The following is a 27,613-nucleotide window of genomic DNA, read 5'->3' on the forward strand; positions in this document are numbered from 1 at the left end:
TATTTTACTTTCAGAGTACATGACAAGAGACATCACACCTGTCAAGGCCCGCATTAATGTTGGGGCCAGGACTTGGAGATAGTGTACATCCATCATCAACGTACTTTCCGGGGAATGGAGCATCTCCTCCGCCACCGGAGGTACGAAGGCTTGAGGAGCAGTGCAATAGGAAGAGGTAGCCACACATCATGGGCTGTGATGCGAATGCGCATCACGTTGCATGGAGGAGCAGCCACACCAATACTAGAGGAGAGTCCTTATTAGAATTAGTCGTTAAAGAAAACCTAGAAATATTTAATGTAGGGAATGCCCCAACTTTTATAACTAGGGCTAGAGAGGAGGCAGTCCGAATGTGGGGTTTCTGGTACGCGACTGGAAGGTATCGGAGGAGGTTTCTATGTCAGATCATAGAATCATCCGGTTTTGTCTGGGTGGGTTGATGGAGGAGAAATCTTCCTTCAGAAATCCGAGGCGGACAAACTGGGAGGGATACAGAAGGGACCTGAAGGCAAGCACAGCCTTCCCTGGTGTTGGAAAGGGCTGTGGAGGAGCTCGGCGGAATTATGGTCGAGGCTTTTGAATCGAACTGCCCCATTAGTGTACCAAGGGATTTCACAGATGTACCTTGGGGGACCCCGAGATTGAAAAACCTGAGGATCGGGGTTCGTAGGCTTTTCAATAAAGCTAAGCGAGAAGGTACTTGGGAAGAGTACAAGATGAACTTAACAGCCTACAGCAAGTAGATACGCAGGGCTAAGCGGAGAAGCCTTAGATCACTCTGCGGGAGCATAGCGGACACGCCGGCGGCTGCGAGGCTGCATAGGGCCCTGGCTAAAGACAGGGTGCAAGTGAGGGATCCGTGGCAATGCAGGACACCACGTCCTGAGGATTGGCGGAGAGCTGCGCGCATAATTACGGAGGAAAGGATAAGGTGGGCTGTTGGCACTTTCCAGCACTTCAAGGCGTCGAGAGTGGATGGGATTTCACCAGCACTTCTGCAACGGGGGTTGGAGCCAATTATGCCTTTCTTAATAACAATATTTAGCAGTAGCTTGGCTCTCGGATACATTTCCTAGTCCTGGCGGGTTTCTGGGGTTGTCTTTATTACCAAAGTGGGAAGAAGGGACATGGTGCCCAAGTCATTCGGACCGATTAGCCTCACTTTGTTCTTGTTGAAAACGATGGAGAAAATAGTTGATAACTATGTCCGGTCGGAGGTGCTGGCGAGGAGGCCGCTGAGCGATTGCCAGCATGCGTATCGGGCAGGGAGGTCGACAGAGACCGCTCTGTTTCGCCTTGCCAGTACCCTAGAAAGCACAATAGAACAGGGAGAGGTGGCGCTATGCACGTTCCTGAATATCGAGGGGGCCTTCGACAACACTTTTCATGAGGCAATTGCGGGCGTCCTGAGGCGTAGGGACGTGGATGATGGCACCTCTCTATGGATGTCCAATATGTTGGCTACGAGAGTTGCAGAGACTGCTGTGGGGCAGAGAACCCTAAGGATGCGCGTGGAGTTTAGTGGTGGATGAACTCCTTGATGAGCTGCTTCATCAGGGAATTGGTGTCCAGGCTTATGCCGATGATGTAGTCATCATCGCTAGAGGTAAGTTTGAGGGGACTCTTTCTGATATAGTCCAAAGGGGATCGCGGGTGAAACGGGCCTGGTGCGATACTGTTGGCCTCAGGCTTAGCCCTAACAAGACGGCCCTGGTGCCTTTCACTAGGAGAAGGAAGCTGGAGCATCTTCGCACAATATACGTGTGCGGAGCGGCTGTAGAGAGAAAATCGAAGGTCAAATACTTAGGAGTGGTGTTTGATTCCAGGCTTCTTTGGCGAAGTCACGAGGAAGCTGTGTGTACACGGGCCACCCGGGCACTTATGATTTGCAGGGCAGGTTATGGGGCGGCTCCCCGACTGTCATGTTGTGGATGTATGATGGTCGTGCCGCTCCTAGCTTATGGAGCAGTGACATGGGCAAGAAGGGTATCTCTTGGTACGGCTAGAAGCAGAGACTCGGATGGGTCTGCATCACAGGGGCTATGAAAACTTGTCTAACGACAGCAATAGAGGTGATTTTTGGACTAACCCCCTTGCACCTTGTTGTGGAGATGGCAGCGAAGGCTGCCATTTTCAGATTGAGGAGAAATGGAGCCGGAATAATCGGTGCGAGAGATCGGAGTCGTCTTGTCGGGGAGGTTCCACTCCTCCCGATACCTCGGGACGACATGGTAAGGAGGTACAGCTTCGAGAAAAATTTTGCCTCGTTGCTGAGTAACAGAAGGGACTGGGAGCGTGACTTTTCGGGCCACCCAGTTGGAACACACGTTATTAGATGGTACGCAGATGGGTCAAAGACCAGTATTGGGACGTGTGCGAGGGTATTTGGGCCAAGGACCAAATTCTCCGAACCTATGGGAAGTTTTCCGAGTTTGTTTCGGGCTGAGTTGCCATTGAAGTGTGCGTGCGCTTAAGCCTGGAAAGGGGGTATCGGGGACAAGAAATAATGATTATGCCGGATAGCCCGGCTACGATCGGAGCGCTGAACTCGTTTTCAGTATCCTCCGTGGCAGTATGGGGCTGCCTTGAGAAGCTCAATGAGTTAGGCAGATGCAACCGGGTCACACTGTGTAGGGTGTCGGGCCCTGTGGGCGTGGAAGGAAATGAGGCCGCTGATGCGCTTGCGAAAAAGGAGACAAACACACCTCTTCTTGGGCCGGAGCCCTTCTGCGGAATCGGACCACATACTATTCGTTGGGAATTAAGGAACGAATCAGAAAGAAGGCGGTCGGAGCGCTGGAGAAGTCTCTATAAGAAACTTATATGGATGCGCAAGAACCATTTGAGAGTCCTCACCGGTACGACAGGTCACTGCAGGCTTAGGACACACTTCAGTCGGCAGGGCCTGAAAAATGAGGATACTTGCAGATTTTATTGGGAGCATGGAGAGACCTCGGTGCACCTCCTGGGGGAGTTTGATGCTCTTGCTCGTAGGAGGGGGGGAGGTGCTCTGAGAGTTTGCTCTAGCGGTGGCGGAGTTACGGTCTTCTGGTCCTCACAAGTTGCTTGATGCCCCGCACTCGGATGAGGGCGCACAATAGATCCTTATACGTGGTCGCGGTGCACTGTTGCCCCCTTATACAAATCTACAATCTACAAAGGGCAGCATGCCATTAAAAATTATGTGTTCATGTGAGACACATACTCACATGAAAAAAACAAATTCATCCCCTCTAGTCTCTACCTCTAAAATTTTTCCGACAACACCTTTCTTTCTGTTTTTGGTTGATTTTCCTTTTTTAATTCATTTTTATTTTAATAATTTCGGATGTTTTAATATCGTCGTTGTATAATAGTTGTGGTAATATCTTTTAGCAATTAACGGTTTTCGTTCAACACATACTTAAAAGAAAATGAAAAAAAATCCAAAAATGAAAGCAAAGTTTTTCGGTTCTTCTTTTTCTATGTAACAACACACAACTTTTTTAATAATCACTTTTAGCAAGCAATTCAAACTTTTGTTAAAATTGTTATTAAACAAGAACGAAAAAAAAATATTTTGAGGTTATGTTCTGTTATTTTAAAGCTTTCCCGCATATTGTCTAAGGGAAATTTTTTTGGTTTAATCAGTTTAGAAAAACAGAAATGCTAATAAGTGACTTTTAAAATTTTTTTTCCTTTTCCTTTAGGGAAATAGGAATAAGATAGAAAAAAAATATTTCGGAAGTTGTGGTTATAACTTTAATTAAAAAGAAAAATTCTAATAATTAGTTCAGTTGTTCAAGTGTTTGAGTCCAAGGAAACGGAAGAAAAAACTTTTAAACTTAAAATTTGAATTTATAAAATCGAAGATTTTTGAAGATTTTTTCTATGGTTTCGAAGATTTTTTCCATGGTTTTCCTCAAATTTTACTGAATATTTTCATATTATTACTAGGCAATATTTATATTGTTAGGACACGGGGTTGGGTAAGGCCTCACTTATTACGTTGTTACTACATATAAGATTTTCGAAAGGTATTATAATTAGCCAATAGGATAACAAGTCCTATCGAATTTAACGTCCCGGCTTTCATGTGCTTCGTAGATCTTGTCAAGGCTTTCGATCGAGTAAGATTGCAAGACGTACTAAACATCCTTCATGAAAAAAATGTGCCTTTAGATGTAATAGAAGTTGTTAAAGATTTAAATACTGAATGCAAAACTAGAATACAGGTTGATGGAAAATTGGGAGACGAAATCAACTGCAAGACAGGTATCCGTCAAGGAGATTCAATAAGCCCTATATTATTTAATCTCGTTATGGATAAAATAATCGAAGAGGTGGACAACCTAACGGGCTATCAAATGGGTGATAATAATATATCAATTGTGTGCTATGCAGATGATGCAATCCTGATCGCCAAAACAGAAAATGATCTACAAAGGCTTCTTCATAAATTCGTCGTTACTGCAAAAAAGTACAATATGGAGGTCTCGATAAAAAAAAACAAAATCTTTAGTTATTTCCAAGGAACCTATTAGATGTAAACTCGAAATAGAAACAAAAATGATTGAACAAGTAATGAAGTTTAAATATCTGGGGGTTGAAATAACAAGTGAACGCAACACGGTAAGAGAAGTAAGAGAAAGCAGTATGAGAGGAGCACGTGTATCAGGTTTCTTGGCCGATACTGTATGGAGAAATAAATGTTTGGGCGTCAAAAGCAAAACAAAGATTATATATCTTTATATATATACGGTTGTCAGACCTATACTTACGTATGATTCTGAAACTAGAGCTGAAACGAGTACAACAAAACAGCTACTACGTACGGCGGAGATGAATACTCTAAGAGCAATTGTAGGAAAGACCAGACTAGATCGTGTAAGAAATACTGAGGTTCGTACACAGTGCGACATTACCGACATTGCGAAAAAAGTAGAAGAAAAGCCTGGGATAGTCATGTATCTAGAGCCAGTCAAAACCAACTTATTAAAATAGCCAGAGATAATAAACCATTTGGAAGACGTCTACCAGGCAGACCGCCGAAACGATGGGCTCAAAGCTGGATATCTACATCAACGGAACTTTAGGAAATTGCATCTTTCATTTCAATCTATTATTTCACTATCAAACAAATAACTATACACTTAATTAACTTAACCATTAACACAACGTTTTAACTACAAACTATTCATTTTTATAACTTCCATAATTTTTTTAAAAAAAAACTGTAATTGAACGACTAGCGTGTAGAAAAACAAGCAACTATGCTTATAATAAAGAAAAAGAAGAAGAAGAAGATAACAAGTCCGGGAGGGTATCACACAGTTAACATGATCATCTCTATTTTTGCTCGCTTTTATTCGCTACTGAATGATAATGGAGAATTCCAGTTTCTATGCAAACCGTACCCTCTATATAAAGAAGCCGATTTTTTCATAATTATAAGAAATTTAACAAAAATTGATTTAAATAAAACAATTGGATAGGTATTTATAAATTTTACTTACTTTTATCAGGCGGTGGCGGCATCGGTGGCGGGTTCAATCCTTGGCTATCAAAATCATCATCTGTAGCCTAAAATAAATAAAAATATAACAAAAATTAATTAAATTCCTGTGAAGAATTTATTGAAATTTACGATTTTATAAGATTTCATATTTTCGTGAATTAAACAGAAGCTTGTTAAATAAAATTGAATACAGAATGAATGCCATAGGTTAATGTGACGGAATATTCACAATACAATCTTGAAATTTTAATATTTTGTTTGAATTACTTTAAGTATATTGTGTTAATTCAAACAATATTTGTTTTATAATTCAAAAACTTACGACTCAGCTCTTTGGAAGTAAAGTTAGAATTACTAATGTTATAACATTATTACCATTTTATTATTTATGCCCAAAAATAATAGTGGGCAATTCTTAAAACATATTTTACAAGAAACAAAAAATCAGTAGTAAATTGATTTTCATTAACCTGAAAAATGTAAATGAAATTTATCGTGAAAGCAGAGTTTCTAAGACGCATTGCTTTGATACAATACAATATTTAAGAAGAAAATTGTTATTACCATGTGTTCACTTTCATATAACTTTTAAATATAATCTTAGCAACTTCAAAATAATCATAAATGCAAGTATTATAAGGAAACTCTTGTTTATTGAATATTTCATTTCAAATTTCAGTTAATAAATTTATTTATTTTACCTATATAATATATTAAAAGTAATTCTGATTCAAAAGCAGCACTCTATAATATTATGTATATAGATATAGTATAGGGTCTAGAGAACCATTTACAAAACATTACATTTTTACAATAATAATATGTACATTATATTATTATTATTATATTGTGAGAACCTATTATACATATACACTCTATTCATGATTGTTATACACAGTGTTATCTCACTATATAAAATTGTAAGAAAATATCAAAAGAATATCTAGAAAATTGTTACGATACCTTTGCTATTCACTTAAGAATTTACACAAGTACAAAATTTATTCTTACGAGTATATACATACATACATATTTATTTGTAAAGGTCATCTAACAAGAATTACATACCATTAAAAAGGAACAAAAAATGAAATTTGTATCAAAACAATTTTTTGTAAAGTAGCTCATTTACATTGAATGAGTTTAAACTACTCCTTAATACCTTGTTGTCATACACATTAAGCATTTTCATATATGAAAATTATTGCATACATTTAGGATGAGAAGAGCGCAGAAAACCGTAACAGTGGAATTATACAGTTAATTCAAGCGTTTGACATTTAATAATATTTTCCGATAAGAAAACATTTTACTTTGTTAACTTACTTTGGCAGAAATTAAGTAAGCATTATATTTCTGAAACACTTCGTTGCCGGAATGGGAATTTTATTTATTTTAAGAGACGAATTTAATTCGGGAAAGCGTTTGAGCGTTGAAGGAAAAAATCGTAATTTATTAATTGCCCTTGGTCCCTCAGAACTTTCACAGCTTCACCTCTAAGAGAAAAATTTGAAAGTAACAGGTTTTAGATAACGGTTTACTTCTACTGCTATTTTTCCATTCTAATATTTGCTCATTTTATTTATTAACGCCATTTCGCAACAAATTTCCTTGATTTTATGTGGTTGTAACGTTTATAAATTTTCTTGCACTGAAATTGGTTTCTTTGTAAAGAGAAGCATGGACGAACAGAATGAAATTAATAAACATATTGTTTTCTCAATTATATTTAAAATGCGCCAAGAAATAGCCTTCAACATTGTTATTGTTAATAAAAAATATGATTTTTCTTTTATTAACAAAAAAAAATAAAAAACAGAAAACAATATCTAATATAATAGCCTAAGAGAATAAGAAAAAATATTTTATAACGAATTGAATTTCTGACTTTAACAAGAAAATAACTTGTTAAACATTATATAGATACTTGCTTTTCAGCTTCCTTACAACTGAATAACTTGAAAATAAATTCTAATATTTTACATTACGTATTCTTCTCTTATACACAGCTTATGTACTTATAATCAAGTATATAGAATGCATAAAAATAATTTTACATTGAGAAAAATTCAGTAAATTATGAAGAAATTCGCGTTTGCGAATTGAAAATATTCTTAAAACTTAGACTGCGTTTAGTTTTCGCAGTCGTACGGTTCATATTCGTAAATACCTTTTGCATGAACATATACGCGTGCATATAATTATGTATGTATATATTGAATCCATAAATTTATTCTGTTAGTAAAAATCCTCTCAGACTCCCAGAGGAAATTATAAGGAAATATTATTTCACATTTAAAAAGAAAAGAAAAAGTATGAAGAATAATGCTTCCTTCCATCGCATATGTGATTTTGAATATAAAATCGTGGAAATGCAAACAATAAAATTATGATCTAACAAAAGAACTATTGCTTGTGTAAAGAACCATTTTTGTATTTCAAGGAAATCGGTTGGTTATTTCTCTTTACATATGTGCAAAAATGTAAATTTGGCCCGTAGTGAAAGTGCAGTTGCTGAAACCTTATTTATTTCAAAAATTATGTGATAACGAATCACTGTCAAGCGAAGGTTATATTTAGAATTTCAAGTTAATTGATTGAATACTTCTTAAAAATAATAAAAAATGTAAAATTGGCCTGTAAAAAAATCTAGTTGCCAGGTCATAATATACCCCTAAAAATGATCAAACCATCTGTTCTGAAGATACTCATTTGCACAGAAAAACTGACAAATAGGCAGACAAGCAGGCAGATAAACACACTGCCAGATAGATAAACAGACAAATAGATAGATCTCTCTAAAAAAACAGTTTATTAACACTTCCCTAGTATAGAGAAACGCATTCCGCTGAAAACTCCATATGTGAAATTCGGCTTACCATTATGCTTTAATTTCTGGCTTTACATTTATATATTATATATGTATACCAGAATATTGGAACGTAAAATATTCCACACATTTTCACAAAAAATTAATCTCTCGTTGGATTTACGATATAACTTTATTAAAATAACATGTATGGAAAATAATTTGAAAAAATTGGACAATTTCCGGCGCTTAGTATTTAAATTCAGATAGATAAATGACATGGCATCACCACAATCATAGATATTACACTAAATAACAAATCAAAAATCTAAAAATACCATAATTTTGTTTTTCGCAAATTCTCAATAAACTGTGTAGTCTATTTTAAGCCTTAATAATGGTCACTTATTCAATTAAATTAAATATTTTCAATGTCCATAATTTAAAAATAAAAGTATTTAAAAAAGCCCCCCAAAAATTATATTGTACGTCTGATATTTCCCAAAAATATAGGAGAGAATAAAAAAAAAAACAAAAACTTATTAAGATTGACATATTTGTGACTACATCCTTTATCATGAATCTCTGATCATCGTCATCAAATCATTTGAATTGAATTTGATCAAGATTGATTTTGACTTGAAGTCAATTGAGAGTTGACTTGTTGTGGGATATTTTTTGTTTCATTTTCCTGTATTTTTTATATTTTTCGTATACATGAAAGAATTTTCCAATATTTTCCTCAAATTACACACATAACATACATACAATAAAATATAGGATTAATTTTACGCAATAAAATTTGTTATAAAATGGTATATGAAATGATTGAAAATTTTCAAATTAAATATTTGACCCTAATAAAAAAAAATTTTACAAATTAAAATGTAAATTTTCGTAAAGAAAACATTTTAATATTTTTTTAAGGATTAGGATAATCCATATATGAAAAAAATATACCTACATGTGCATGGATTATGTAAATTAAGAATAATATTATATTAAAAATATTTTGATATTAAAAAATTAATCGGATTGTGATAGTTTCGAACTTTATTACTAAAATATTTAATTTTTTTTTTTTTTTGTAAAAAAAATAGTATGATATTGACAAAATAGAAATAAACTGTATATAAAAAAGATATATTGGAAAATATGGCATATGTGGCTGTGATGCTTCGTGAGGAGGACACTTGCAAACTTATCACGAGTGAGGAACTCTGCGGTGACAGAGTGGACTACCTTTTCCTACGCTATTCGTGGATGAAAACAAAAGTAAAGCAAAAAAAACGTAAACACAAAACATAAATAAATAAAACGAGAACGTCAATTACTCAGAACAAAACGAAATTGCAAGACGAATGAAGAACAACCATTGCAACGACTGTAGCATGGAAAAGAAAACGAGGAGAGTCGAAGCAAATCACATCTGCGGAAGGTGGCAATGCCAAGGAAGGAGGCATCGAAACTCCTTTGTACGGGTAAAAGGCAGCAATGAAGGAAGGGGTTGTAGGAAACAGCTCTTCCTACCTCCTTTAGGATAACTGAGAGGCATAAATCATCCTAAACAACGGGGATAGATTGCGGCTAGTGTTCAGATCTCAGGTGATACCGTCATCTGTACGAATAGAAAAAAACCCTTAGACAAGCTACGAAAATTGCACACATCACAAGATGAAAATTGTCAAAATAAGCATGAATAACAAAGACTGGAAGAGCCTATCAATTTGAGGCATTCATTTCGAATCGGCGATGAAATTCATTTAATGTGCTGCTAAGGAGACGCCAAGGAAGCTGGAACATCTGCGCACAATCTACGTGAGCGGAGCGGCTGTGGAGAGAAAATCTGAGGTCAAATACGTAGGAGTGGTATTTGATTCCAAGCTTTTTTGGCGAAGTCACGAGGAAGCTGTGTGTACACGGGCAACTCCGGAGCCCTTCTGCGGGATCGGACCACATACTATTCGTTGGGAATTAAGGAAGGAATCAGAAAGAAGGCGGTCGGAGTGCTGGAAAAGTCTCCAGGGCTGCAGCAAGCCAAGGAGCTCCTTGGACATTACGACCAGAAGCGATTTAAGAAAATTATAGGGATGAGCAAGAATCAGGTGAGAGTTCTCACCGGCATTTTGACGGGTCACTGCGGACTTAGGGGAGTCGGCTGGGCCGGGAAAATGAGGATACTTGCAGATTCTGTGGGGGAGTATGGAGAGACCTCGGTGCACCTCCTGGTGAAGTGTGATGCTCTTGCTTATAGGAGTGAGGAGGTGTGGGAGGGCTTTGCTCTAACGGTAGCGGAGTTATGGTCCTCACACGTTGCTTGAGTTCATCAGGAGGGTTGGTCTCATGCCCCGCACTCGGATGGGGGCGCACAATAGATCCTTGTACGTGGTGTCGGTGCACTGTTGCCCCCGTTGTACAAATCTACAATCTACAAGAAAACGCCAAAACGGTTGATCAATCGAACAAGACCAAAGTTCTGTAGTAAGTGTTCGAAACGCCCTGGTTTTCGGTTTCAGGATGACTTGAAAGGCAGCAGATTTCAAGTTTAGGACGACTAATTAGGCAGGACGTCCGAGAATCGATAATGGGAGATGACGTCCACATCGCTTATAACAGCTGATCAGAGGGACGAAAAGTCTTTAGACACGAGAATCCATTCAAAGCCCAGAACAACACTGATGGCGGCGGAAATGACAATGGCATGAACTTGTCTCACCACCCGAGATATGAACGAACTTGGTCGTCCAGTCTAACGCTGATGAAACTGTTGTTATAAATAATAATAAGAAGCTTGTACGAACCCTTTGTGACGTAGTGGAGGAGGGTCTACGAAAAGTCCAGGCTGCGGAGTGGTCAGACTTAATCCGAGCAAGGAAACCTTTACTGGGAAAAGGAAATTGTAAAATCGGCGTTCACTTCACGTATACGGAGAAACGATAGAAAAAACAATAGAGATAAAATCCCTAAGTTGCATTGGCATGCCCTGCAATTAGTGGGGGGAAGCAGAACGGTTTCCGTTACACAGATCTTATATAAAGGAAATTCTGATTGAAAAAATTTGTACCCAAATTAATTTTTCACTCGTATCTAGAATTCATTATATAAATTTAATTTATTACAGATTTAAATCTCAAAATTTTATTAAAAAATTTACAGCACTTAAAATGAGAAAATAAAAATTTTCATTTGTTTTTTGATTTTTTTATTGTTAGTGCAAGACCAGAGTTCAAAATTAGTAATTTTTTTTTTGTTCTTTGCGTGTAATTTAAACGATAACAACATTTTATACTTGTATATAATTCAAGTAAAAGAAAAAATGTTATATTTAATGAGTACCCTCTTGACCCTCCCCCCCTCTTCTAGTACAAAGCAACAATGAAAATTATTATGATTTTAGTTTTTAAAACTTTTGATATAAACTTTTTTTTGCAGACAAATTTATTTTTTATATGCACTTCGAAGCAAAAAGAGGGAAAAATTAAGGTGAATCAGCGTAAAAAATCGAGTGTATTTACGTTTTAAGTTCATAAAAGTTTGTGGTTCAAAAACAAAAGAGTCTTTTTTTATGATTATTAACTTTTTCTCAACACAAAGAACATATTTTTCTGTTTCAAATAAAATTCATATAATTTGTAATATTATTATGCAAATATAAAATAAAAGAAAGGGGAATACCCTCTGCAAAATAGCATTATCTTAAAATTTGGCATTCACTCACTTTCTTCTTATACAACCAGCCCCTATGTTGATTGGCTATTATGCATTACTGTACATTACTGAGATTTTTTTGTTTCATAAAAATAATTAATTGTAAGAGAAATTTTCACTATTTTTATACACCAATGCTTGAATAAAATATTTTTTTTAAAAATAAAATAAAATGAAGAAAAACAAATTTTCTCCTTCATTGCACCAAACTTTACACAATGATGGCTTATATATAAGTAGTTGTAGCCCCTACTATCATTTTATCTCATTCGATTTCAATTCTGTTGCAATCAATTCAATTATAACGTACGGTATATATACACACATGAAAGGCCATAGAATATTATAAATGTTACACAAAAGGGCTGAAACAGATGTTCCGAATTAAATATTTTGCACAAAATGAAAACCAAAAACTGAAAAGAAATATGGCAAACTACATAAAATGTATGTATAAGTAAATTACAAACATTTTTACATACAATTATTATATTTTACATATCTATGCATATTTTTTATAGGCTATATAAAAATATTACATAAACACATAGCGCAAACTTATAAAATATAGAAAAGTAACCAGAAAAACGAATTGAATATGACAGAGTGTAAAAAAAAAGAGGAAAATAAGAACCCTAAAATATACCTAACTGTCATTTATTTGTCTACTAAAGTAACTGTATATTTTGTTGTTGGTTCGGTACTATTTAAACTGGTATACAATTTTTATATGTAATAGCAAAATGGCACCTCTTTACTGTCAACGTATTATCTATTTTGAATTTTTATTTAATTTTTTTTTGTATTCTTCCTTTTGTTTTTCTTATTATTACTATTCACAATCGGAATGAAAAAAAAAAGTAAAAGGGAAGAAAAAACATCAAAATATAAAAGATAAGAAGAAAAAGAAAATGAAGGATATTTTTTATTTTTTTACACTTTTGTTATTATGTGATATCCTTTTAGCATGTGGTTTTATACACTGATCTACCATCAACATGTTACAAATGCTGTAATAGTCGCAATTTTTATTTCCTATACGAGTACCATATATTCATAATAAAGCACTGGTGCCAACCATACTACTGGAATGTTAATTTTCATGTACTCGTACACAATATTAGACAAATAAAGTACAAGTGTGAACGCAATATGCATATGAACCAGTGTCAACGTGATATTGGGAAAGTGAAAGTGTCAATGTGATATTGGTAAAGTTAGAAATGTGATATTGGTAAAGTATTCAGGCCCGGGTCTGCCTTGTTCGGCACCCTAGGTGGCTTCCAAAAAGCGCATTCAAAACAATGAACACTATTCAATAAACATTGTATACCTAATCATGTAAATCATTTTCTAGTAACTTTATCCTCTCTAAGTGCAAGATTAGTTATATAATTAAGACTTGGATTAAACTTTCAGCTTTTTGTTTTGGAATGTTTTGTATATATGTAGGTTCATTTTATCAAGTCAATTTTCACTTCAAATAGAAAGAAAAAATGGGAAAAATTTTTAATTTTTTTTTTAAGCTTTCAATCGCCTTCCCCCTTCCCTCTCCGGCGTTCATTACAAATGCTTACTTTGGATATTCAGCAGATCCGGCACTGATAGTTGTTTGCATAATATACAAAGTATAATTGTATGTCAAAATTGTGTTACTATTGCAAAGGCCATTTTCTTAGGAAATTTTTCATATTTAATGGAATCAAACCTTTTCTTTTATTTTTATTTTTTCTTATTTTTTCTCAATTCATTTTCCCGTTAGTGTAGTAATGACCCTTGTAAAAATAAACTGTTTTATACTATAAAGTGAATATGAAAAATTAAAAAAGGAATAAGTGAGTTTGAAAGAATCAAAATTCCATTTGATTTTCTTTTTTATCTCTACATTCCATTGGGGATTCTTTTTGCTTCTTCTTTTTTTGAACAATATGCCTTTCAAAATTGACTAATGGTGGTATTATGAGACTGTGAAAAATAACCAATTAAAGAGGAAAAATTGTGTTTGTTATATAGAAAAAATAAAGGCGAAATTCAATAATGTGTAAAATTTCGTTTTACAATCAGAAGGACAGCGAAACAAAAAATTTTATGTTCCTACTGAATAATAGACCACAAACACAATTCAAACAAAATACATAGTTAAAATAGTTCCATAAAATTATGTGATATTTGGAGAGTATTTAGAACTCACATAAAAAAATAGAATTGTTGTGTCAAATATAGTTTGTATAAATACAAAATAAATTGCAGAAGATTCTAGTTTAGTATAAAATTTTAGATATCTTCGAATTTCAACCAGTCTTTGTTGAGCATAATATATTTCTGTTATACTATGTAACAGAACAATGCGACCAGGTCTAAGGATTAATAGTGCCCTTCCGCCATTGTGTGCGCGGCATGACCTAACGCACTCTCGAAACCCACCCTCCTGATAAATTTGGCCGCTAAATCTGTATTGCTAAATTTAGCGCTATTCGGTAACAGCTCGGCTGACAGAAGTCTCTGCAACTCTTGTAGACAAACACATTATCTACAATCGTCTCATGTGAAATGTTGTCGAAACCCTTCTCGATGTGTACAAAGAACATATATAGTACCACCTTCTTTTGTTCTACTGTCCATATCAATACGGACATATTTATTCTCTACTATTTTCTCCACCCTTTTCAGAAAAAAAAACGATGTGGGGCTAATCGGACTGAACGACTTGAACACCATGTATCTCCTTCTCTCCTTGGGGATTAAGACCACCCGCTACGACTCAGCAATGTATCTGAGAGACAACCTGCTCTAAAATATTCTTATTAAGAAAGGCATAATTGACTTCAGCGTACGTTGCAATAGTGCTTTTGAAACCCTAGTTCACTCCCAGTGCTTTGAAGGGTTGGAATGTATCAACAGCCCATCTTATCATCTCATACACTAACATGAAATAATTATAATGTACTTAATTGATTTTAATCAATAACTACTTAATGTGCGAAGTTTTTGAATCTATAATTTAGATGGGGCAATGCATTCATTCAATCAACTAAAGAAAATTATAAAGAAAAATTCATCAATAAAAATTAAGGTAACACGAAATTTCAATTTATTCTTGCCAATATACAATGTGTTTAAAAGGAAATCCTTAATTACAATATTCGAAAATAAAATGTTAAGTGAACCTTGTAAATTCTAAAAAAAAATCCCTTTTTCATACATATTTGACATTCTGATAAAGGTTATAACCTTTCTTCTTAACATATTGGCTCTTTTTTTATAAATTTTTCATTTTAAATATATTTCGACTAAATGTCACCGATATTTTAAATAAATAATTTGATTACCTAAGTATTTTGAGGTGAGTCGTTAAATTTTTTTAGAAAACTCAAACAAATTTATCATATGCATATTATATGACACATATAAAAGCTACACCAACAAACATAAGTGTAATTGCCTGTTAACTGTAATAACTAGCGTAATATTTTTGTTTTTTTTCTGTCAATATTGCAGTTAATCAAAAACTCGATAGAATTTTTTCACAAAAATTTCAATTTAATTTCTGAAAGAGAGTAAATGTCAATTTTAAAAGTACATGTCAATTATTCTCAATAATTGAAACACAACAACATTTTTAAACTTCAAAATATTTTCAAAAAGCATAAATACAAATAAATTAATTTTTGTTTTAAATTACACGTGTACTCGTTACTGCTCGTGTTGCCGTTTCTATTTAAATTTTCATAATTATAGAATCTGTTAAACCGATTTCAAAATCGTTTACCAAAAATTAATAAGTGTAACCGTGTCAATAATAAATAATTTCAAAATGAATGACAGCTACATTTGAAATAAGCTCTTTTACTTATGTCAGAAAACTCTTGACAATAATATTTAATTTTCAACGAAAATTAATGTAAATAGTTGCAATTCGGCCTGAATCTGGAAGGAGAGTCATAAGAATTGGTCAAGAAAATCAATTTCCGTATACCATCACCGTCTTTAAGAAAAATTTTTAATACAAACCATACCAAGATTCAAAAGATCCAAAATTTTTTCGATCATACTTCTTGTTTTTTTGTATTACTGCGTAGAATTTCGGTTCTTTTTTTTGCAATTTTTCTTATTTTTTCTTACTCTTCCTATATTTATTCTTTTTTTCTTTTTGAACAAATCTACAAAATGTTTTTATGTTCCTAAAATTACGTAAATGTGGGTTACAACAGTATTTTAAGCTGTTGTTGTATTTTTTTTTTCGGTTTGTACAAGTAGATATAAACAAATTGGTGTCCAAATGGCTCAAATAAAAAGAGAAAATAAATGTGGTATGATTTAAAACATATTTTTTTTAATACAGATGTGTAATAATGTGGTGAAGGCAAAAAAATTTTATAATACAATATGTTGAATTACTTTAATGTTTCTCGGATATTTCGATTTGTTATAAGAACACAAAAAATCTTGTATACACATTTTCAATCATTCTCTTATACATATATATTTATTTTACTTATACTTTCCTCGTAATCTAAATAAATTTTCTATATGTAACATGAATTATTAAAGGAAAAAAGAAAATTTTGAAATTCTATTGAATTTAACTAAAACAAAATGACAGCCTTTGGAATAAAAATTATTATGTATAATATAAGTAAGTAAAAATATTTGTATTTATTTTATGTTTCGGAATCTTTTAGAAATATTTAAGAAATCTGCTTAAAATTTTATTAAATCAAGTTAGTGTTCAATAAACAGTATTTGTTACAGATAAATTTTAATATTTTACAACTGGCACCTGAAGATGTTCTATCTTAAATTGAAAAATTTTTAAATAGCGTTATATTTTCAATTGAAAATGCTACTCTTCCTGCTTGATCAACGTAAGAGTTTTCGAATTGAAAGCCGATCTGCAGTTCTTTTTTTAAATTAAATGAAAAAAGAACAAAAATTTGTTTTCAATTAAATTGATTTTATAACTGGCGCCTGAAGATAATCTAGTATTTTTTTTTTTTTATTTTTTCCGCTTAGTTGTTTCACTCTTCTTTGTTATCATTATAATTGCCGAAAACAATTGTTCCTCTTCAATATATTATCATTACTAGACAAAATTATCAGTCGACTCCACACTAAGTTGTTGAATGGGGTTAGCTTTTACAAAACCCAATTTTGTTTAGCATTGGATCTCTCTCTATACTTTTACAATTTATAACCTAAACTCTTTGTTTTGAATTAGTTGATTATTATGCTTTTATATCAATATTTTTAACAAGCCATACTCTGACAAACAAAAAAAATATTCTGGCATTGATTTTTGTAAAAATTTACTATATTAGAAAAACATGCTTAAGTTTGATGATCGATTTGGAATACATTTAGTTTTATGACATACGATTTTTATTTTACTTTTAAGATAATTTCTTGAATTTTGTTTTCCTTTTGCTTTTTTCCATTTCCTTTTTCTTGTACATAATGTGTCCTTCCAATTTAATGAAATATGTAGTGTCCTTTATAGAACAGATGTTCGGATCATTAGACCTAATTATCTTTTGAAAGGGTAATTTTTGTTTTTGAACGGCACGTATTTAAAAGAATAAAAGAAGTAATAAATAACTTATTGTGAGAAAAGGAAATTATTTTCTATATTGTATATTTGGAGTGGAGGAAGTATAATTGAAATATTTAAGAATTATTGAAACATTAAAGGATGTCAAGAAATATACTTTGTAATTAGGTTTCTTTAAGTCTTATTAATGACTCTGAAACTAAAATTTTAATTTAATTGAGAAATATTTGGGAATACGCTTTAAGGCAGAACTTAAAAAAACAATCTCAGCTTTGGAAATCGTTAATGAATCAATTCTTAGACATTTACAAAGCTGAATCTTTATTAGTCATATAGGTAGAAAAAAAATTATTATTATAATTCAAGAACAACATTCTCGCTAAACAAGGAACAGTATAAAAGAAAAAACAAAAATTAATTTTTAATTTTAAAAGTTTTCATATTAGACGCTCGATAAAACAATTTTATCAAATGATTAACTCTTTAAAAGAATATATTGCTTATAAATTAACATACATACAAAAAAATTTGCATATATGTACACTTATACATACGCACATAATATGTTTCTACATTCATTCAAACAAGAAAAAGCCAATTTACCACTTCTGTAAATCAAATTTTCCGAACCATCTACGTTTATGAATTAGAAAGGATAGAAGCACAAAACAAATTCGCTTCTTTAAGCACACATCCGCACTTACTCACATAAACAAAAACAAATTCTGTTAAATATGTCACACAAGGATTCAGAATTATTTTTGTATTCAATTCTAAATTTTTTTTTGTTTTCATTAAAAAAATTTTAGAAAATAACTCATACTCTGTCGGTCTCAATTGAATTTAACCATTATAACAAATATTTATTAAAATTTCACGTTTATTCAAAGATTGCATACTTTTGACACGTATCAGTATAGTTTTGTATTTGAAAGTTAAGTATGCGGAAAGAAAAATTAAGATATAGCCGGATTCTCGAATATTAGTTCAAGATCAATAGTTTCGAATAGGCAAAATAGTCGTCTAAAAAGCCTATAAACTAACAGTTTGCACTCATTCTTCAAATTAAAATATAGAGCTGAATCAAACCTAAGTTGTCAATTTTTCCTGTCTGGCCTGATATAATGAGTTGCACATAAAATTCTGATGAAGGTCTACGTTGCAGCACCCAAGGCTCATACCTCTTTTGTAGTTACCACGTCAGAAGTGCACAAAATGTGAAGCGATGCAGCCCTTTTAATCGTATTGCAGGATCGGATCTACCGTAGGTTTGTATGATCTTCATATAGTATCAAGATATTTGTTCATATTGACGGACAAATCAAGGGACAACGGGAAAATCATGCATATAGTCACAAGTGTTGAATATGTGAAGCGATGAACCTATACGATAGGTAATGTGTTTAACCAGTATTCCTTAAATTTCCACTGCAGTCAGTTTCTTACCACAAGAATGTAGTCGAACAAGGAACACATTTGGATTCGCATGACGGAGTGCAGAGTTATGAATAAAGCCTACGGTCAATTTGAGAAAAATTTTATGCGCAGTTTGAATGAGTTGTTTGCAAGTAATTTAGTAACATTCCAGCACAACTAAAAGTAAAGTTGATTCTACTAAATAATTTCAATTGCACTGCACTACTGTAATTTTAACAACGGTAAAATTTTTGAACTTTGTTCTTCTACACGGATTTTCACCCAGTTTTTGTTTTTTTTTTTTATTCTTAAACAAAAATTTAAATATTTTTCTTTTATTTTTCCCGATTCAGCTACCTATGATGATAGGTGTGTCTTTTGTATTCTTAACATATTACTACATATTATTGTACAAATAAAATAACAAAAAAATAATCTAACAAAAGCACATTTCTTTCATTATTGAACATTCGACAACGATAAATCGATGTTTTCGTCTTTTCCAAACAAAAAAAAAACAAGAAATGAAATGATTTGAACAAAATCCGTCTAAAAAACAGAAGAAGAATAGTTACAGAAATTGAAATTTTGTTTTTGGAAGGGTTAACAAAAATAAGGACATTGGAGGAGAAAATGAAAAAATGTAGAAAAAAAACATCAACTTAGAACAAAGCAAAGGAGTGTGAAAGAGAATAACAATGAAATAAAAAAAAAATTCACAACCTTGAAAAAAATAACAAAAGCTTAAACCATAAATTTTCAACTTTATTGACATTTTCTGCAACAAAAGTGTAAAAAACAGAGAGGGAAAAGAAGAAAACAAAAAGGGTTAAAAAATAAATCCTTCTTTCTCTTTTGGTTCTTTGTTTTTTTTTAATATTATTTTTATTCTTTATGTTTATTTGTCCTATATAAATTTTATTTTTTTTTTATTTTAAAATTCTTACTTTTTTGTTTTAGCACAGAGCAGTGAATAAGAGAGATACTTACTCAAATGAAACATGGTAAAAAAAGTAAAACGAGAAAAAACAAGTTGATCATGTCAGCTCTGTGATGCCCGTACGAAGTTGACGGTTAAACTAAAATAAGGTTCTGGTATTAACTAGAAAAGTAGCTTCTATGTTAAAATTTGATGGAACTTAGCTCTATTTCCAAGTTGTCAATTAGTTAAAATAGACCAGCATGACTAAATCTCTTCAGAATTCGACACTGAGCAAAAAAAGACATAATATATGCATGTCTATATCACAAACTGTTACTTTGTTTGTCCGAAATTTCGATATTATAGTTTATATGCAATAATTTCTAAGATATAGCCAAATAACTTTTGAAGTTTTAAGGTAGCTACTGCCTCGATCACATCCAATTAAATAAGATCCCAGAATTTACTACTTTTATAAATTATTCTTGAAAATTTAGTCAGCTTAGCTTAATTAGTTTTTGAGTTATCGCTGGAAGGGACGAACAAATTAACAGACACCGTTAATTGACTTAGAATTCGACGCCGATCAACAACACTTATGTCTATATCTCAGACCATTACCTCATAGCATAACAAACGGTAAGGCAAACTTTATAATATCCTTCGAACATACGTTTGTACGGGTATAAAAACAAAAAAAAATTAAGTTAAAAAATTTCCGCCCTCCCTCCTCCCATTAGGTTTTTAACCTGAAACGAATTGAATTGAAACGAAATGTTAAAAGGAAAACGTGAAGAAATGTAAATTTTAATTTTCTTCATTTTTCTTCAACAATAGTTGGTTTATTGGGTTAGCGTATATGCATAGCGCGACGATGAAACTAGGTTAAGCGGAAATAGAAAATTTCCAATTCGAATGGGTTGAAGAAATAATATTCCATCAGTAAATATTTAATATCCATTAATAATTTCTTTTTTTGTTAGGATTTAGGTTATAAGAGAGATCATTTATAATATTATTATTATTAGGTATATTTGAAATTTGAAAAGAATTTGTGACATTTTGTTTTTTTTTTTACCTTTCTTATATTACCTTATCATGATTTGGTTGGAATGTTCAAATTCTATATTACAAAATGATTCGTGAATTTTTTGTAAGATTTTTCTTATTCTATAATAAGGTGGAAGGGTTTTAGCTTAATTGGCGAAGAGAAACAGAGAGTTTTAATACAATATTCTTTATTATAATTTATGACAAATTGTTAAAATTGCTGAATAAACATAAATTACTTGAATATACAAGGAATTCTATATTTTATAGTAATTAAGAATTTCAAATTTCTTTCATTTATTTTTTTATTAAAAAAGAATTTAACTGACCTAAATATTTTTGCCTAACCTGAGAATATGCGATATTAAGTTTTGTTGTAAGTGTATATTGCGTTTATTTTATCGATGACACGGTGCAAATTGCTATTTATTAACTAATTCCGGTATTTAATTTCCATTTTTTTTTTTCTTATTCACCTACAGGTGTAAAGCAAAACAGTCTGTGTTGGATATACTGTGGAAATACCTTTAAAAATATTTATAATTTACTATATCTAAATTAATGGTCTAAATTTGAAGAAAAATTCTGTAAGTGGATGTGAGTTTAAATAATTTTGTAAAAATACTAATTTACAATAAATTATCCTGCAACCGACGAGTAAATTTTACACCTTCCACCTTTTCTTTTATAATTACTCCCTTATATTGCTCTCTCACACTTTCATATTCTCTGTTCTGTACCTTCATACTGTTTTTCTCGGTGTTAATTTGATTATTGCGCGTAAAAGACTTACGGAGAAATTGAGAAAGAGAAAGAGAGAGAGACGTAACTATTACTACAGCTTCGCCGAATACACTAAAAATATCCCCTCGTAGGCATGCTGCTAATCATATTTGATTAAAGATATTATATTCACTGCAATTGCTGCAAAGTTTCCATTAATTTGGCTTAATATATCGGAAATTTTTAAAATTTTGCATACCCATTCGATAATTTTTCCCGAATCCATGTTTTTATTAATGAACAAATTCTACTTCTATTTAACAAAAAATTTCTCTTCATTTTTAAATTAATTTTATTACGCGTTTTTTATGCAATTATATAATCTAAACAAAAACCAGTTTTTCATTTTTCTTTTTTCATTATAAATAATTGAATATTAAAAATACTCATTTTTTTTATATTTTTTGCCTACAAACTCTCATAATAAATATACGAAAAAAATTTTAACTTTCTGCTCCGCATATTCATTAAATTATCATAAAAAAATATTATCGTAAGTACTGGCAACATAAATTTTGAGAGAATGGAAAAAATAATAACAATTTTATTCTATATAGAATAAATTATACTTGATCTTTGAAATATGCAATATAATATTATTTAAATAAATACTTGTATGTAAAATAAATTCGTACACATACACAAAAAACACATTTTAATAAATAATTCATAAAATATTTTAAGAAATTTTCTTCAACTCAAACTCTTTTGCAACAAAACAAACAAAGAATTTTTAACAACAAACATAACGGGAATAAAAAATAAAACAGTAAATGAAAAGAAAACATTGTTGATATGTACAAGCGGAAAGAGAAAGATAGAGAAGGTAAAGGAGTTTATGTTCTCTTTTTGTTATATAAGAGTGATAAAAAAATAATTAAATATTATATAAGAGTTCATATGCAAATTAAATTTTCTTAAAAAAAAAACAAATACGTACAAGGAGAAAATGTTAATTCCTTTGAACATTTTTACAAGAGTAAAAACAGTCGCAAAAATGAACAAAAAACATTCACTGCCGATACTAAACTGTTTTATCTCAAAAGATTTCTTTATAGATTAGATGAAAATAGACTAGGTATAAGGTAACAATACATCGCGATCCAAGGACTGGATCTTTTGTATTTTTGCACATCACACCTAAAGAGCTTTTTCGAGCCCTTTCATTCTGGAATTCATACAAATTCGATTGTCGATATGGGAGTCCATATCTTAAAAATCTTTTGCTGCGAGGACGTAAGCATTCAGATACTCCTTTCTGCTGTGATTCAACGTTCCACAAACATCGAAGTCACCTCCATCTCGTCATAGAACCTGCTAGAACCCTAGGGGATTTGGCAAACTCTCGGAATCCTCAAAGGCCAGAGTGAAAAAGGTATGAGGAGTTCTTGGTGTCAGATATATTTTCAAGTTCTGGATATATTTTCAATTTGTCCAGTGATTTTTATACCCAAGATGCGTAAGGAGAACTTAACGACTGAGTCATTCCTACTAATCAATCTCTCATAGTTTTTATGGAAAACGATGGAAAAAGTAGTAGATAATTATATTAGGACGTCGGTCTTGCTGGGGATCAGCATGCATACGGTTTGTCTCCACTAACAAGTATTCTGAGAAACATGATTGAACATGAAGAAGATTTCGTTTTACATTGTTTTTAAAATTTTACATGAACTTGGCATTTGAGTTACAGCAGTTTAGTATGGGTGATGCAAGTGTGTACTTATGTGCCTTACATATATACGATATATACGTTTATATATTGTATATATTTATATTATGTAAAGTATTTCAAGATTCAAAAAAAAATTTTTCCTGCTTTATACTCGTATTAAGTAAAAAACAGCAATGACAGTTTATGAATGTTGTCTTATCAGGGACATTAGATACTCACAGACTACAAAGTCGAAGTCAATTCAACGTAAAAGCAATTACAGACATCAAAATAATAATCAAAAATGTTAAATGTTAAGATGTAATTGATCTCAAATGACTTTGAGGTTAACATTTTATTACCACTGGCTTTAATGTTAAAATTTTATTGGAATTTTGTTAATTAAAGAAGATATGAAAACAAATTATAACCGTATATAAGACTAATTGCTATTGTATAAAAAAATTACTGCAATAAAATAAAAATTCCTGTAACTTAGTGAAGGGTAAGTTAAGTAAGAATCCTCTGTATTGAAAATGTATATATTTTATTGCTCCTCGTAATATTCTGTGTTTATTTAGAATTGTCCGCCTGTTTTGATAGGCGATAACTCAAAAACGAGTAAAAAAAGCGCAATCAAATTTTCACGAATTCTTCCAAGGACGACTGTTATCCGAGCAACTGATTGTTGCTCGGATAACAGTCGTCCTGTTGATATTTGTTTTTTTATACCCGTACGAACGTATGTTCGAAGGGTATACTAAATTTGCCTTACCGTTTGTAACGCTAAGAAATAACGGTGTTAGATATAGACTCAAATGTATGTTTTTGATCAGCGTCAAATTCTGAGTTGATTTAGCTTTGTCTGTCCGTCCGTCCGAACGATAACTCAAAAACTAATTGAGCTAAGTTCACCAAATTTTCACAAATGATTTATTGTAGTAAGTGCCAGAACCCTATTTAAGTTGGACATGATCGGGGTACCGGTTCGGGTAGCTGCCATACAACTTCAAAATTTATTTGGCTATATCTCAGAAACTATAAAAGTTATGGTATTGAAATTTCACATAAACGAATATATTAGTAGGGCCAATATGCCACATAAAAGTCGTTGAAATTACTTGGCTCCTTCTGGTACCTGCCATACAAATTCAAAAATTATTTGGCTATATTTCAGAAACTATTAAAGTTATGGTATTGAAATTTCACACAAACGAATATATTAGTAGGGCCAATGTGTCACATAAAAGTCGTTGAAATTACTTGGCTCCTTCTGGTACCTGCCATACAACTTCAAAAGTTTTTTGACTATATCTCAGAAATTATAAAAGCTGTGATATTGAGATTTCACACAAGTGAATATATTAGTAGGGCCGATGTTCTGGTAGCTGCCATACAACATCAATAGTAGTTTGGCACAACCAGTATTTTGAATAACACATAGTACTGAAATTTTGCATAAATTAATATGTTAATACGGCAACTTAAAGACATAGTCTGCCCCATAGTTAGTTATGGCACATTAGTTATTCGCACATAGGATAACAAATTCGTACGGGTATCACAGAGTTGACAAGGTCAACTCTATTTTTTTTCTCGTTTTTTAATTAATTTATCTAAAGCTGTAAAATTTCAATTTATTTGTTTTAATGTCCCAAGAAATTTTCTGCTTTCTATCATTCACATTTATAAAATATTTAAAATTTCCAATGAAATTTTCTGTAACCCACAATATGGGTAAAGAAAACATAATAAAATAATTTAAAATTAAAAAATAAAATTTATATTAAATTTTCTAATTCTCTCGGCATTAGACATTTATCCATCAACGTTATCATTTCCCGCATGATGATAAATTTAAAGCCTCTTGTTTCCACGTACTTAACCTTACACTTTTTCTTCTTGTTCTCAAAATGAACTTTTTTTTGAAGGGTTATTATAAATTTTTATTTCTGATGGTAACAATGTTCCAATTTTATAGTTTATTTGCCTTTTAATTACGACGTTTAAGTTAAAGATTGCCTAATTCAAATAATAATTTTATAAAACTGCGGAGCTATTGAAATTTTTGGCTCGGTTTATAATAACAATTAGATTTGTTAAAGGCTTAAATTCGTATAACAATATACATTATTCTATTTTAGACACTGACAGTAGACAATTCGGTCCTTTGTTCAACATAATTAAGATAATTGAGTCAGCACACTAACAGATATATTCTCAAATCTGGCATCAGGCTCAACAACCGACTGTCTCAAACTATTATCTATGTCTATACAAAAACGCACTAATTTGCAAGCGAAAAAATGTCGCTTGCTTTCAATATAAGCAAACCATGCTACGCAAGTACTTTCTTTCGCAAGTACCGTTTAAATTGGCTTAAGTATCTTGTTCAAAATTCTGGATTTTCTTCATAAGTATCTCATATCTGACGAACCAACTTTATTTGTCCTAATATTTTTTTGTTTTCTTCAACCTCCTTCTATTGTATTTCGTTTTCAACTTTGTATATCATTTCTTATTCTTTTATAAGATCTCAAAGTCCCATAAAGACATTGTAAGGATGTTGTTAAAATTTAAGAAGCAAAAAATAATTTTTTGTTGGGCAATGGAATTTTTCTATCAAAAAAACAGAGCCTATACACCACAATACAATTTCAATGTTTTGTGGATATTTTAGTCTCCAAGGTCATATAATTTTCAAGACCAAGGGGAGAATATGTCCTAAAAATTTTTGAAATGCATAAATTTTTTGTTGTTTTCTTTCAAAAATAATAAAATATCTTTGTTTAGATGTTATGAAACTTATCTTAATTATATTATGCATACATAGTATAATATTTGTTTGTATATATGTGTACATATTTCTAGAATCATATCGTACGAGCACACGCTTACAAGTTGGTGTTTTAAAATGGTATTATCGTTGACACATTATTATAGTTTATACTTCACAAGTTATTTTTATGATGTCAGAGAAGAAGAAAATTATGTGGAAAATAGATTATAATGAAATATATGTGATTGTGACAGCGAGTGAAGAAAATTATGATAATTCCACTGATATATTGCATATTTTAGGCTTACTTTAATGCACAAGCAATAATGTTTAGTAAGTATTAGCAAAGCTACCTAAATCCATCCTATATCTTATTTGAAAAAAAGGGATGCAAAAAGTTTAAAATAACCATTACCAGTTTTTTTTAAGGCTTGAAAGTTGTTTACAAAATTTTGTTTCTAGAAAAATTCTAGATGTTGAAAACCCTAGAAGATAAATTGTTGATTCAATTGAAATTATAAAAAGCAAGTTATTCTATGGATTTTTAGACTACATACATTGTTATATATGCCGCAAATATAATGAATCAAGCTCATAAAAAAAGCATGTACTCGTACCTTAGGGAAAGACGCAAGAGTCTGCCGCGTATTTTGTCATATTCCACAAAATTATTATATCCGTTTTTGTCGGAGTGAATGATTCTTTAGTCAGCCATTAAATCGAACATTTGAAAATTTATTCCTCCAATATCTTTGATCATATTCGTCACTATACCTCTTTATTGTGCCGTCTCTGCGGAGATTTGATTCACAACCATGGCTCTAGCACTACCAAGTCTCACTGGCACTCCCATTGTCGCTGTCGGTTCCAGTATAATAGGGGTACATGCTAGTGTTCAGAACACTGTAAGATCAGGAACTGAGAGACAATCTTTAATAATATCTTGAGAGAATATTGCAGGGGTCACCTCAAAGTGCTGGGCCTAAAAAGTGAAGGCACTTGCACATTTTGTGCAGAGGAGGAGGAAGCTTCAGTACACTTTCTGAAAGATTGTGGAGCTGCCGTCTGCCGGGCCTTCATATTTAACTTAAATTTATCAGGGAGTTAAATTTTTCTATAGCCTTGAAAAACTACATATTTAAAACTCATTATTTTTTTTTTACAAGTAATATTCAAGTATTAAGAAAAATTATCATATTTATATTTTGACTTAATCTTATGGTTACATAAATAATAAAAAAGAACTCATTGCTCAACTATTGCTCTATCATATTTTGCTGAATAGAAAGTTGATTTGTAATTTTCAAAAAATTTGTCTTACAATGAATACATAAATATTTTATGTACATGAGATTTATCTTGTATTATTTATACAATATGAAATGTGTGAACAACAAATAACCATATAGAAAATGTCCTATAATTTTTAGAAATTCAAAAGCAAAAA

The 27,613-nt window shown here is 32.0% G+C and overlaps 1 protein-coding gene across 6 annotated transcripts in view; it reads right to left on the minus strand.

Annotated features, from left to right (window-relative positions):
• The window catches only part of LOC129613459 (collagen alpha-1(XVIII) chain), a 197,403-nt gene that overhangs the window by 144,438 nt on the left and 25,352 nt on the right, over positions 1-27,613 (minus strand). For all 6 annotated transcript variants that reach the window (XM_055527539.1, XM_055527536.1, XM_055527538.1 and 3 more), the window contains one exon: positions 5,496-5,562. In XM_055527539.1, the coding sequence (XP_055383514.1) occupies positions 5,496-5,562 (67 nt within the window). The remainder of the gene's footprint in view (positions 1-5,495; positions 5,563-27,613) is intronic.

Source organism: Condylostylus longicornis, unplaced genomic scaffold (genome assembly GCF_029603195.1).
Source record: "Condylostylus longicornis isolate FDR11 unplaced genomic scaffold, ASM2960319v2 ptg000084l, whole genome shotgun sequence".
In the NCBI taxonomy this organism is placed as follows: domain Eukaryota; kingdom Metazoa; phylum Arthropoda; class Insecta; order Diptera; family Dolichopodidae; genus Condylostylus; species Condylostylus longicornis.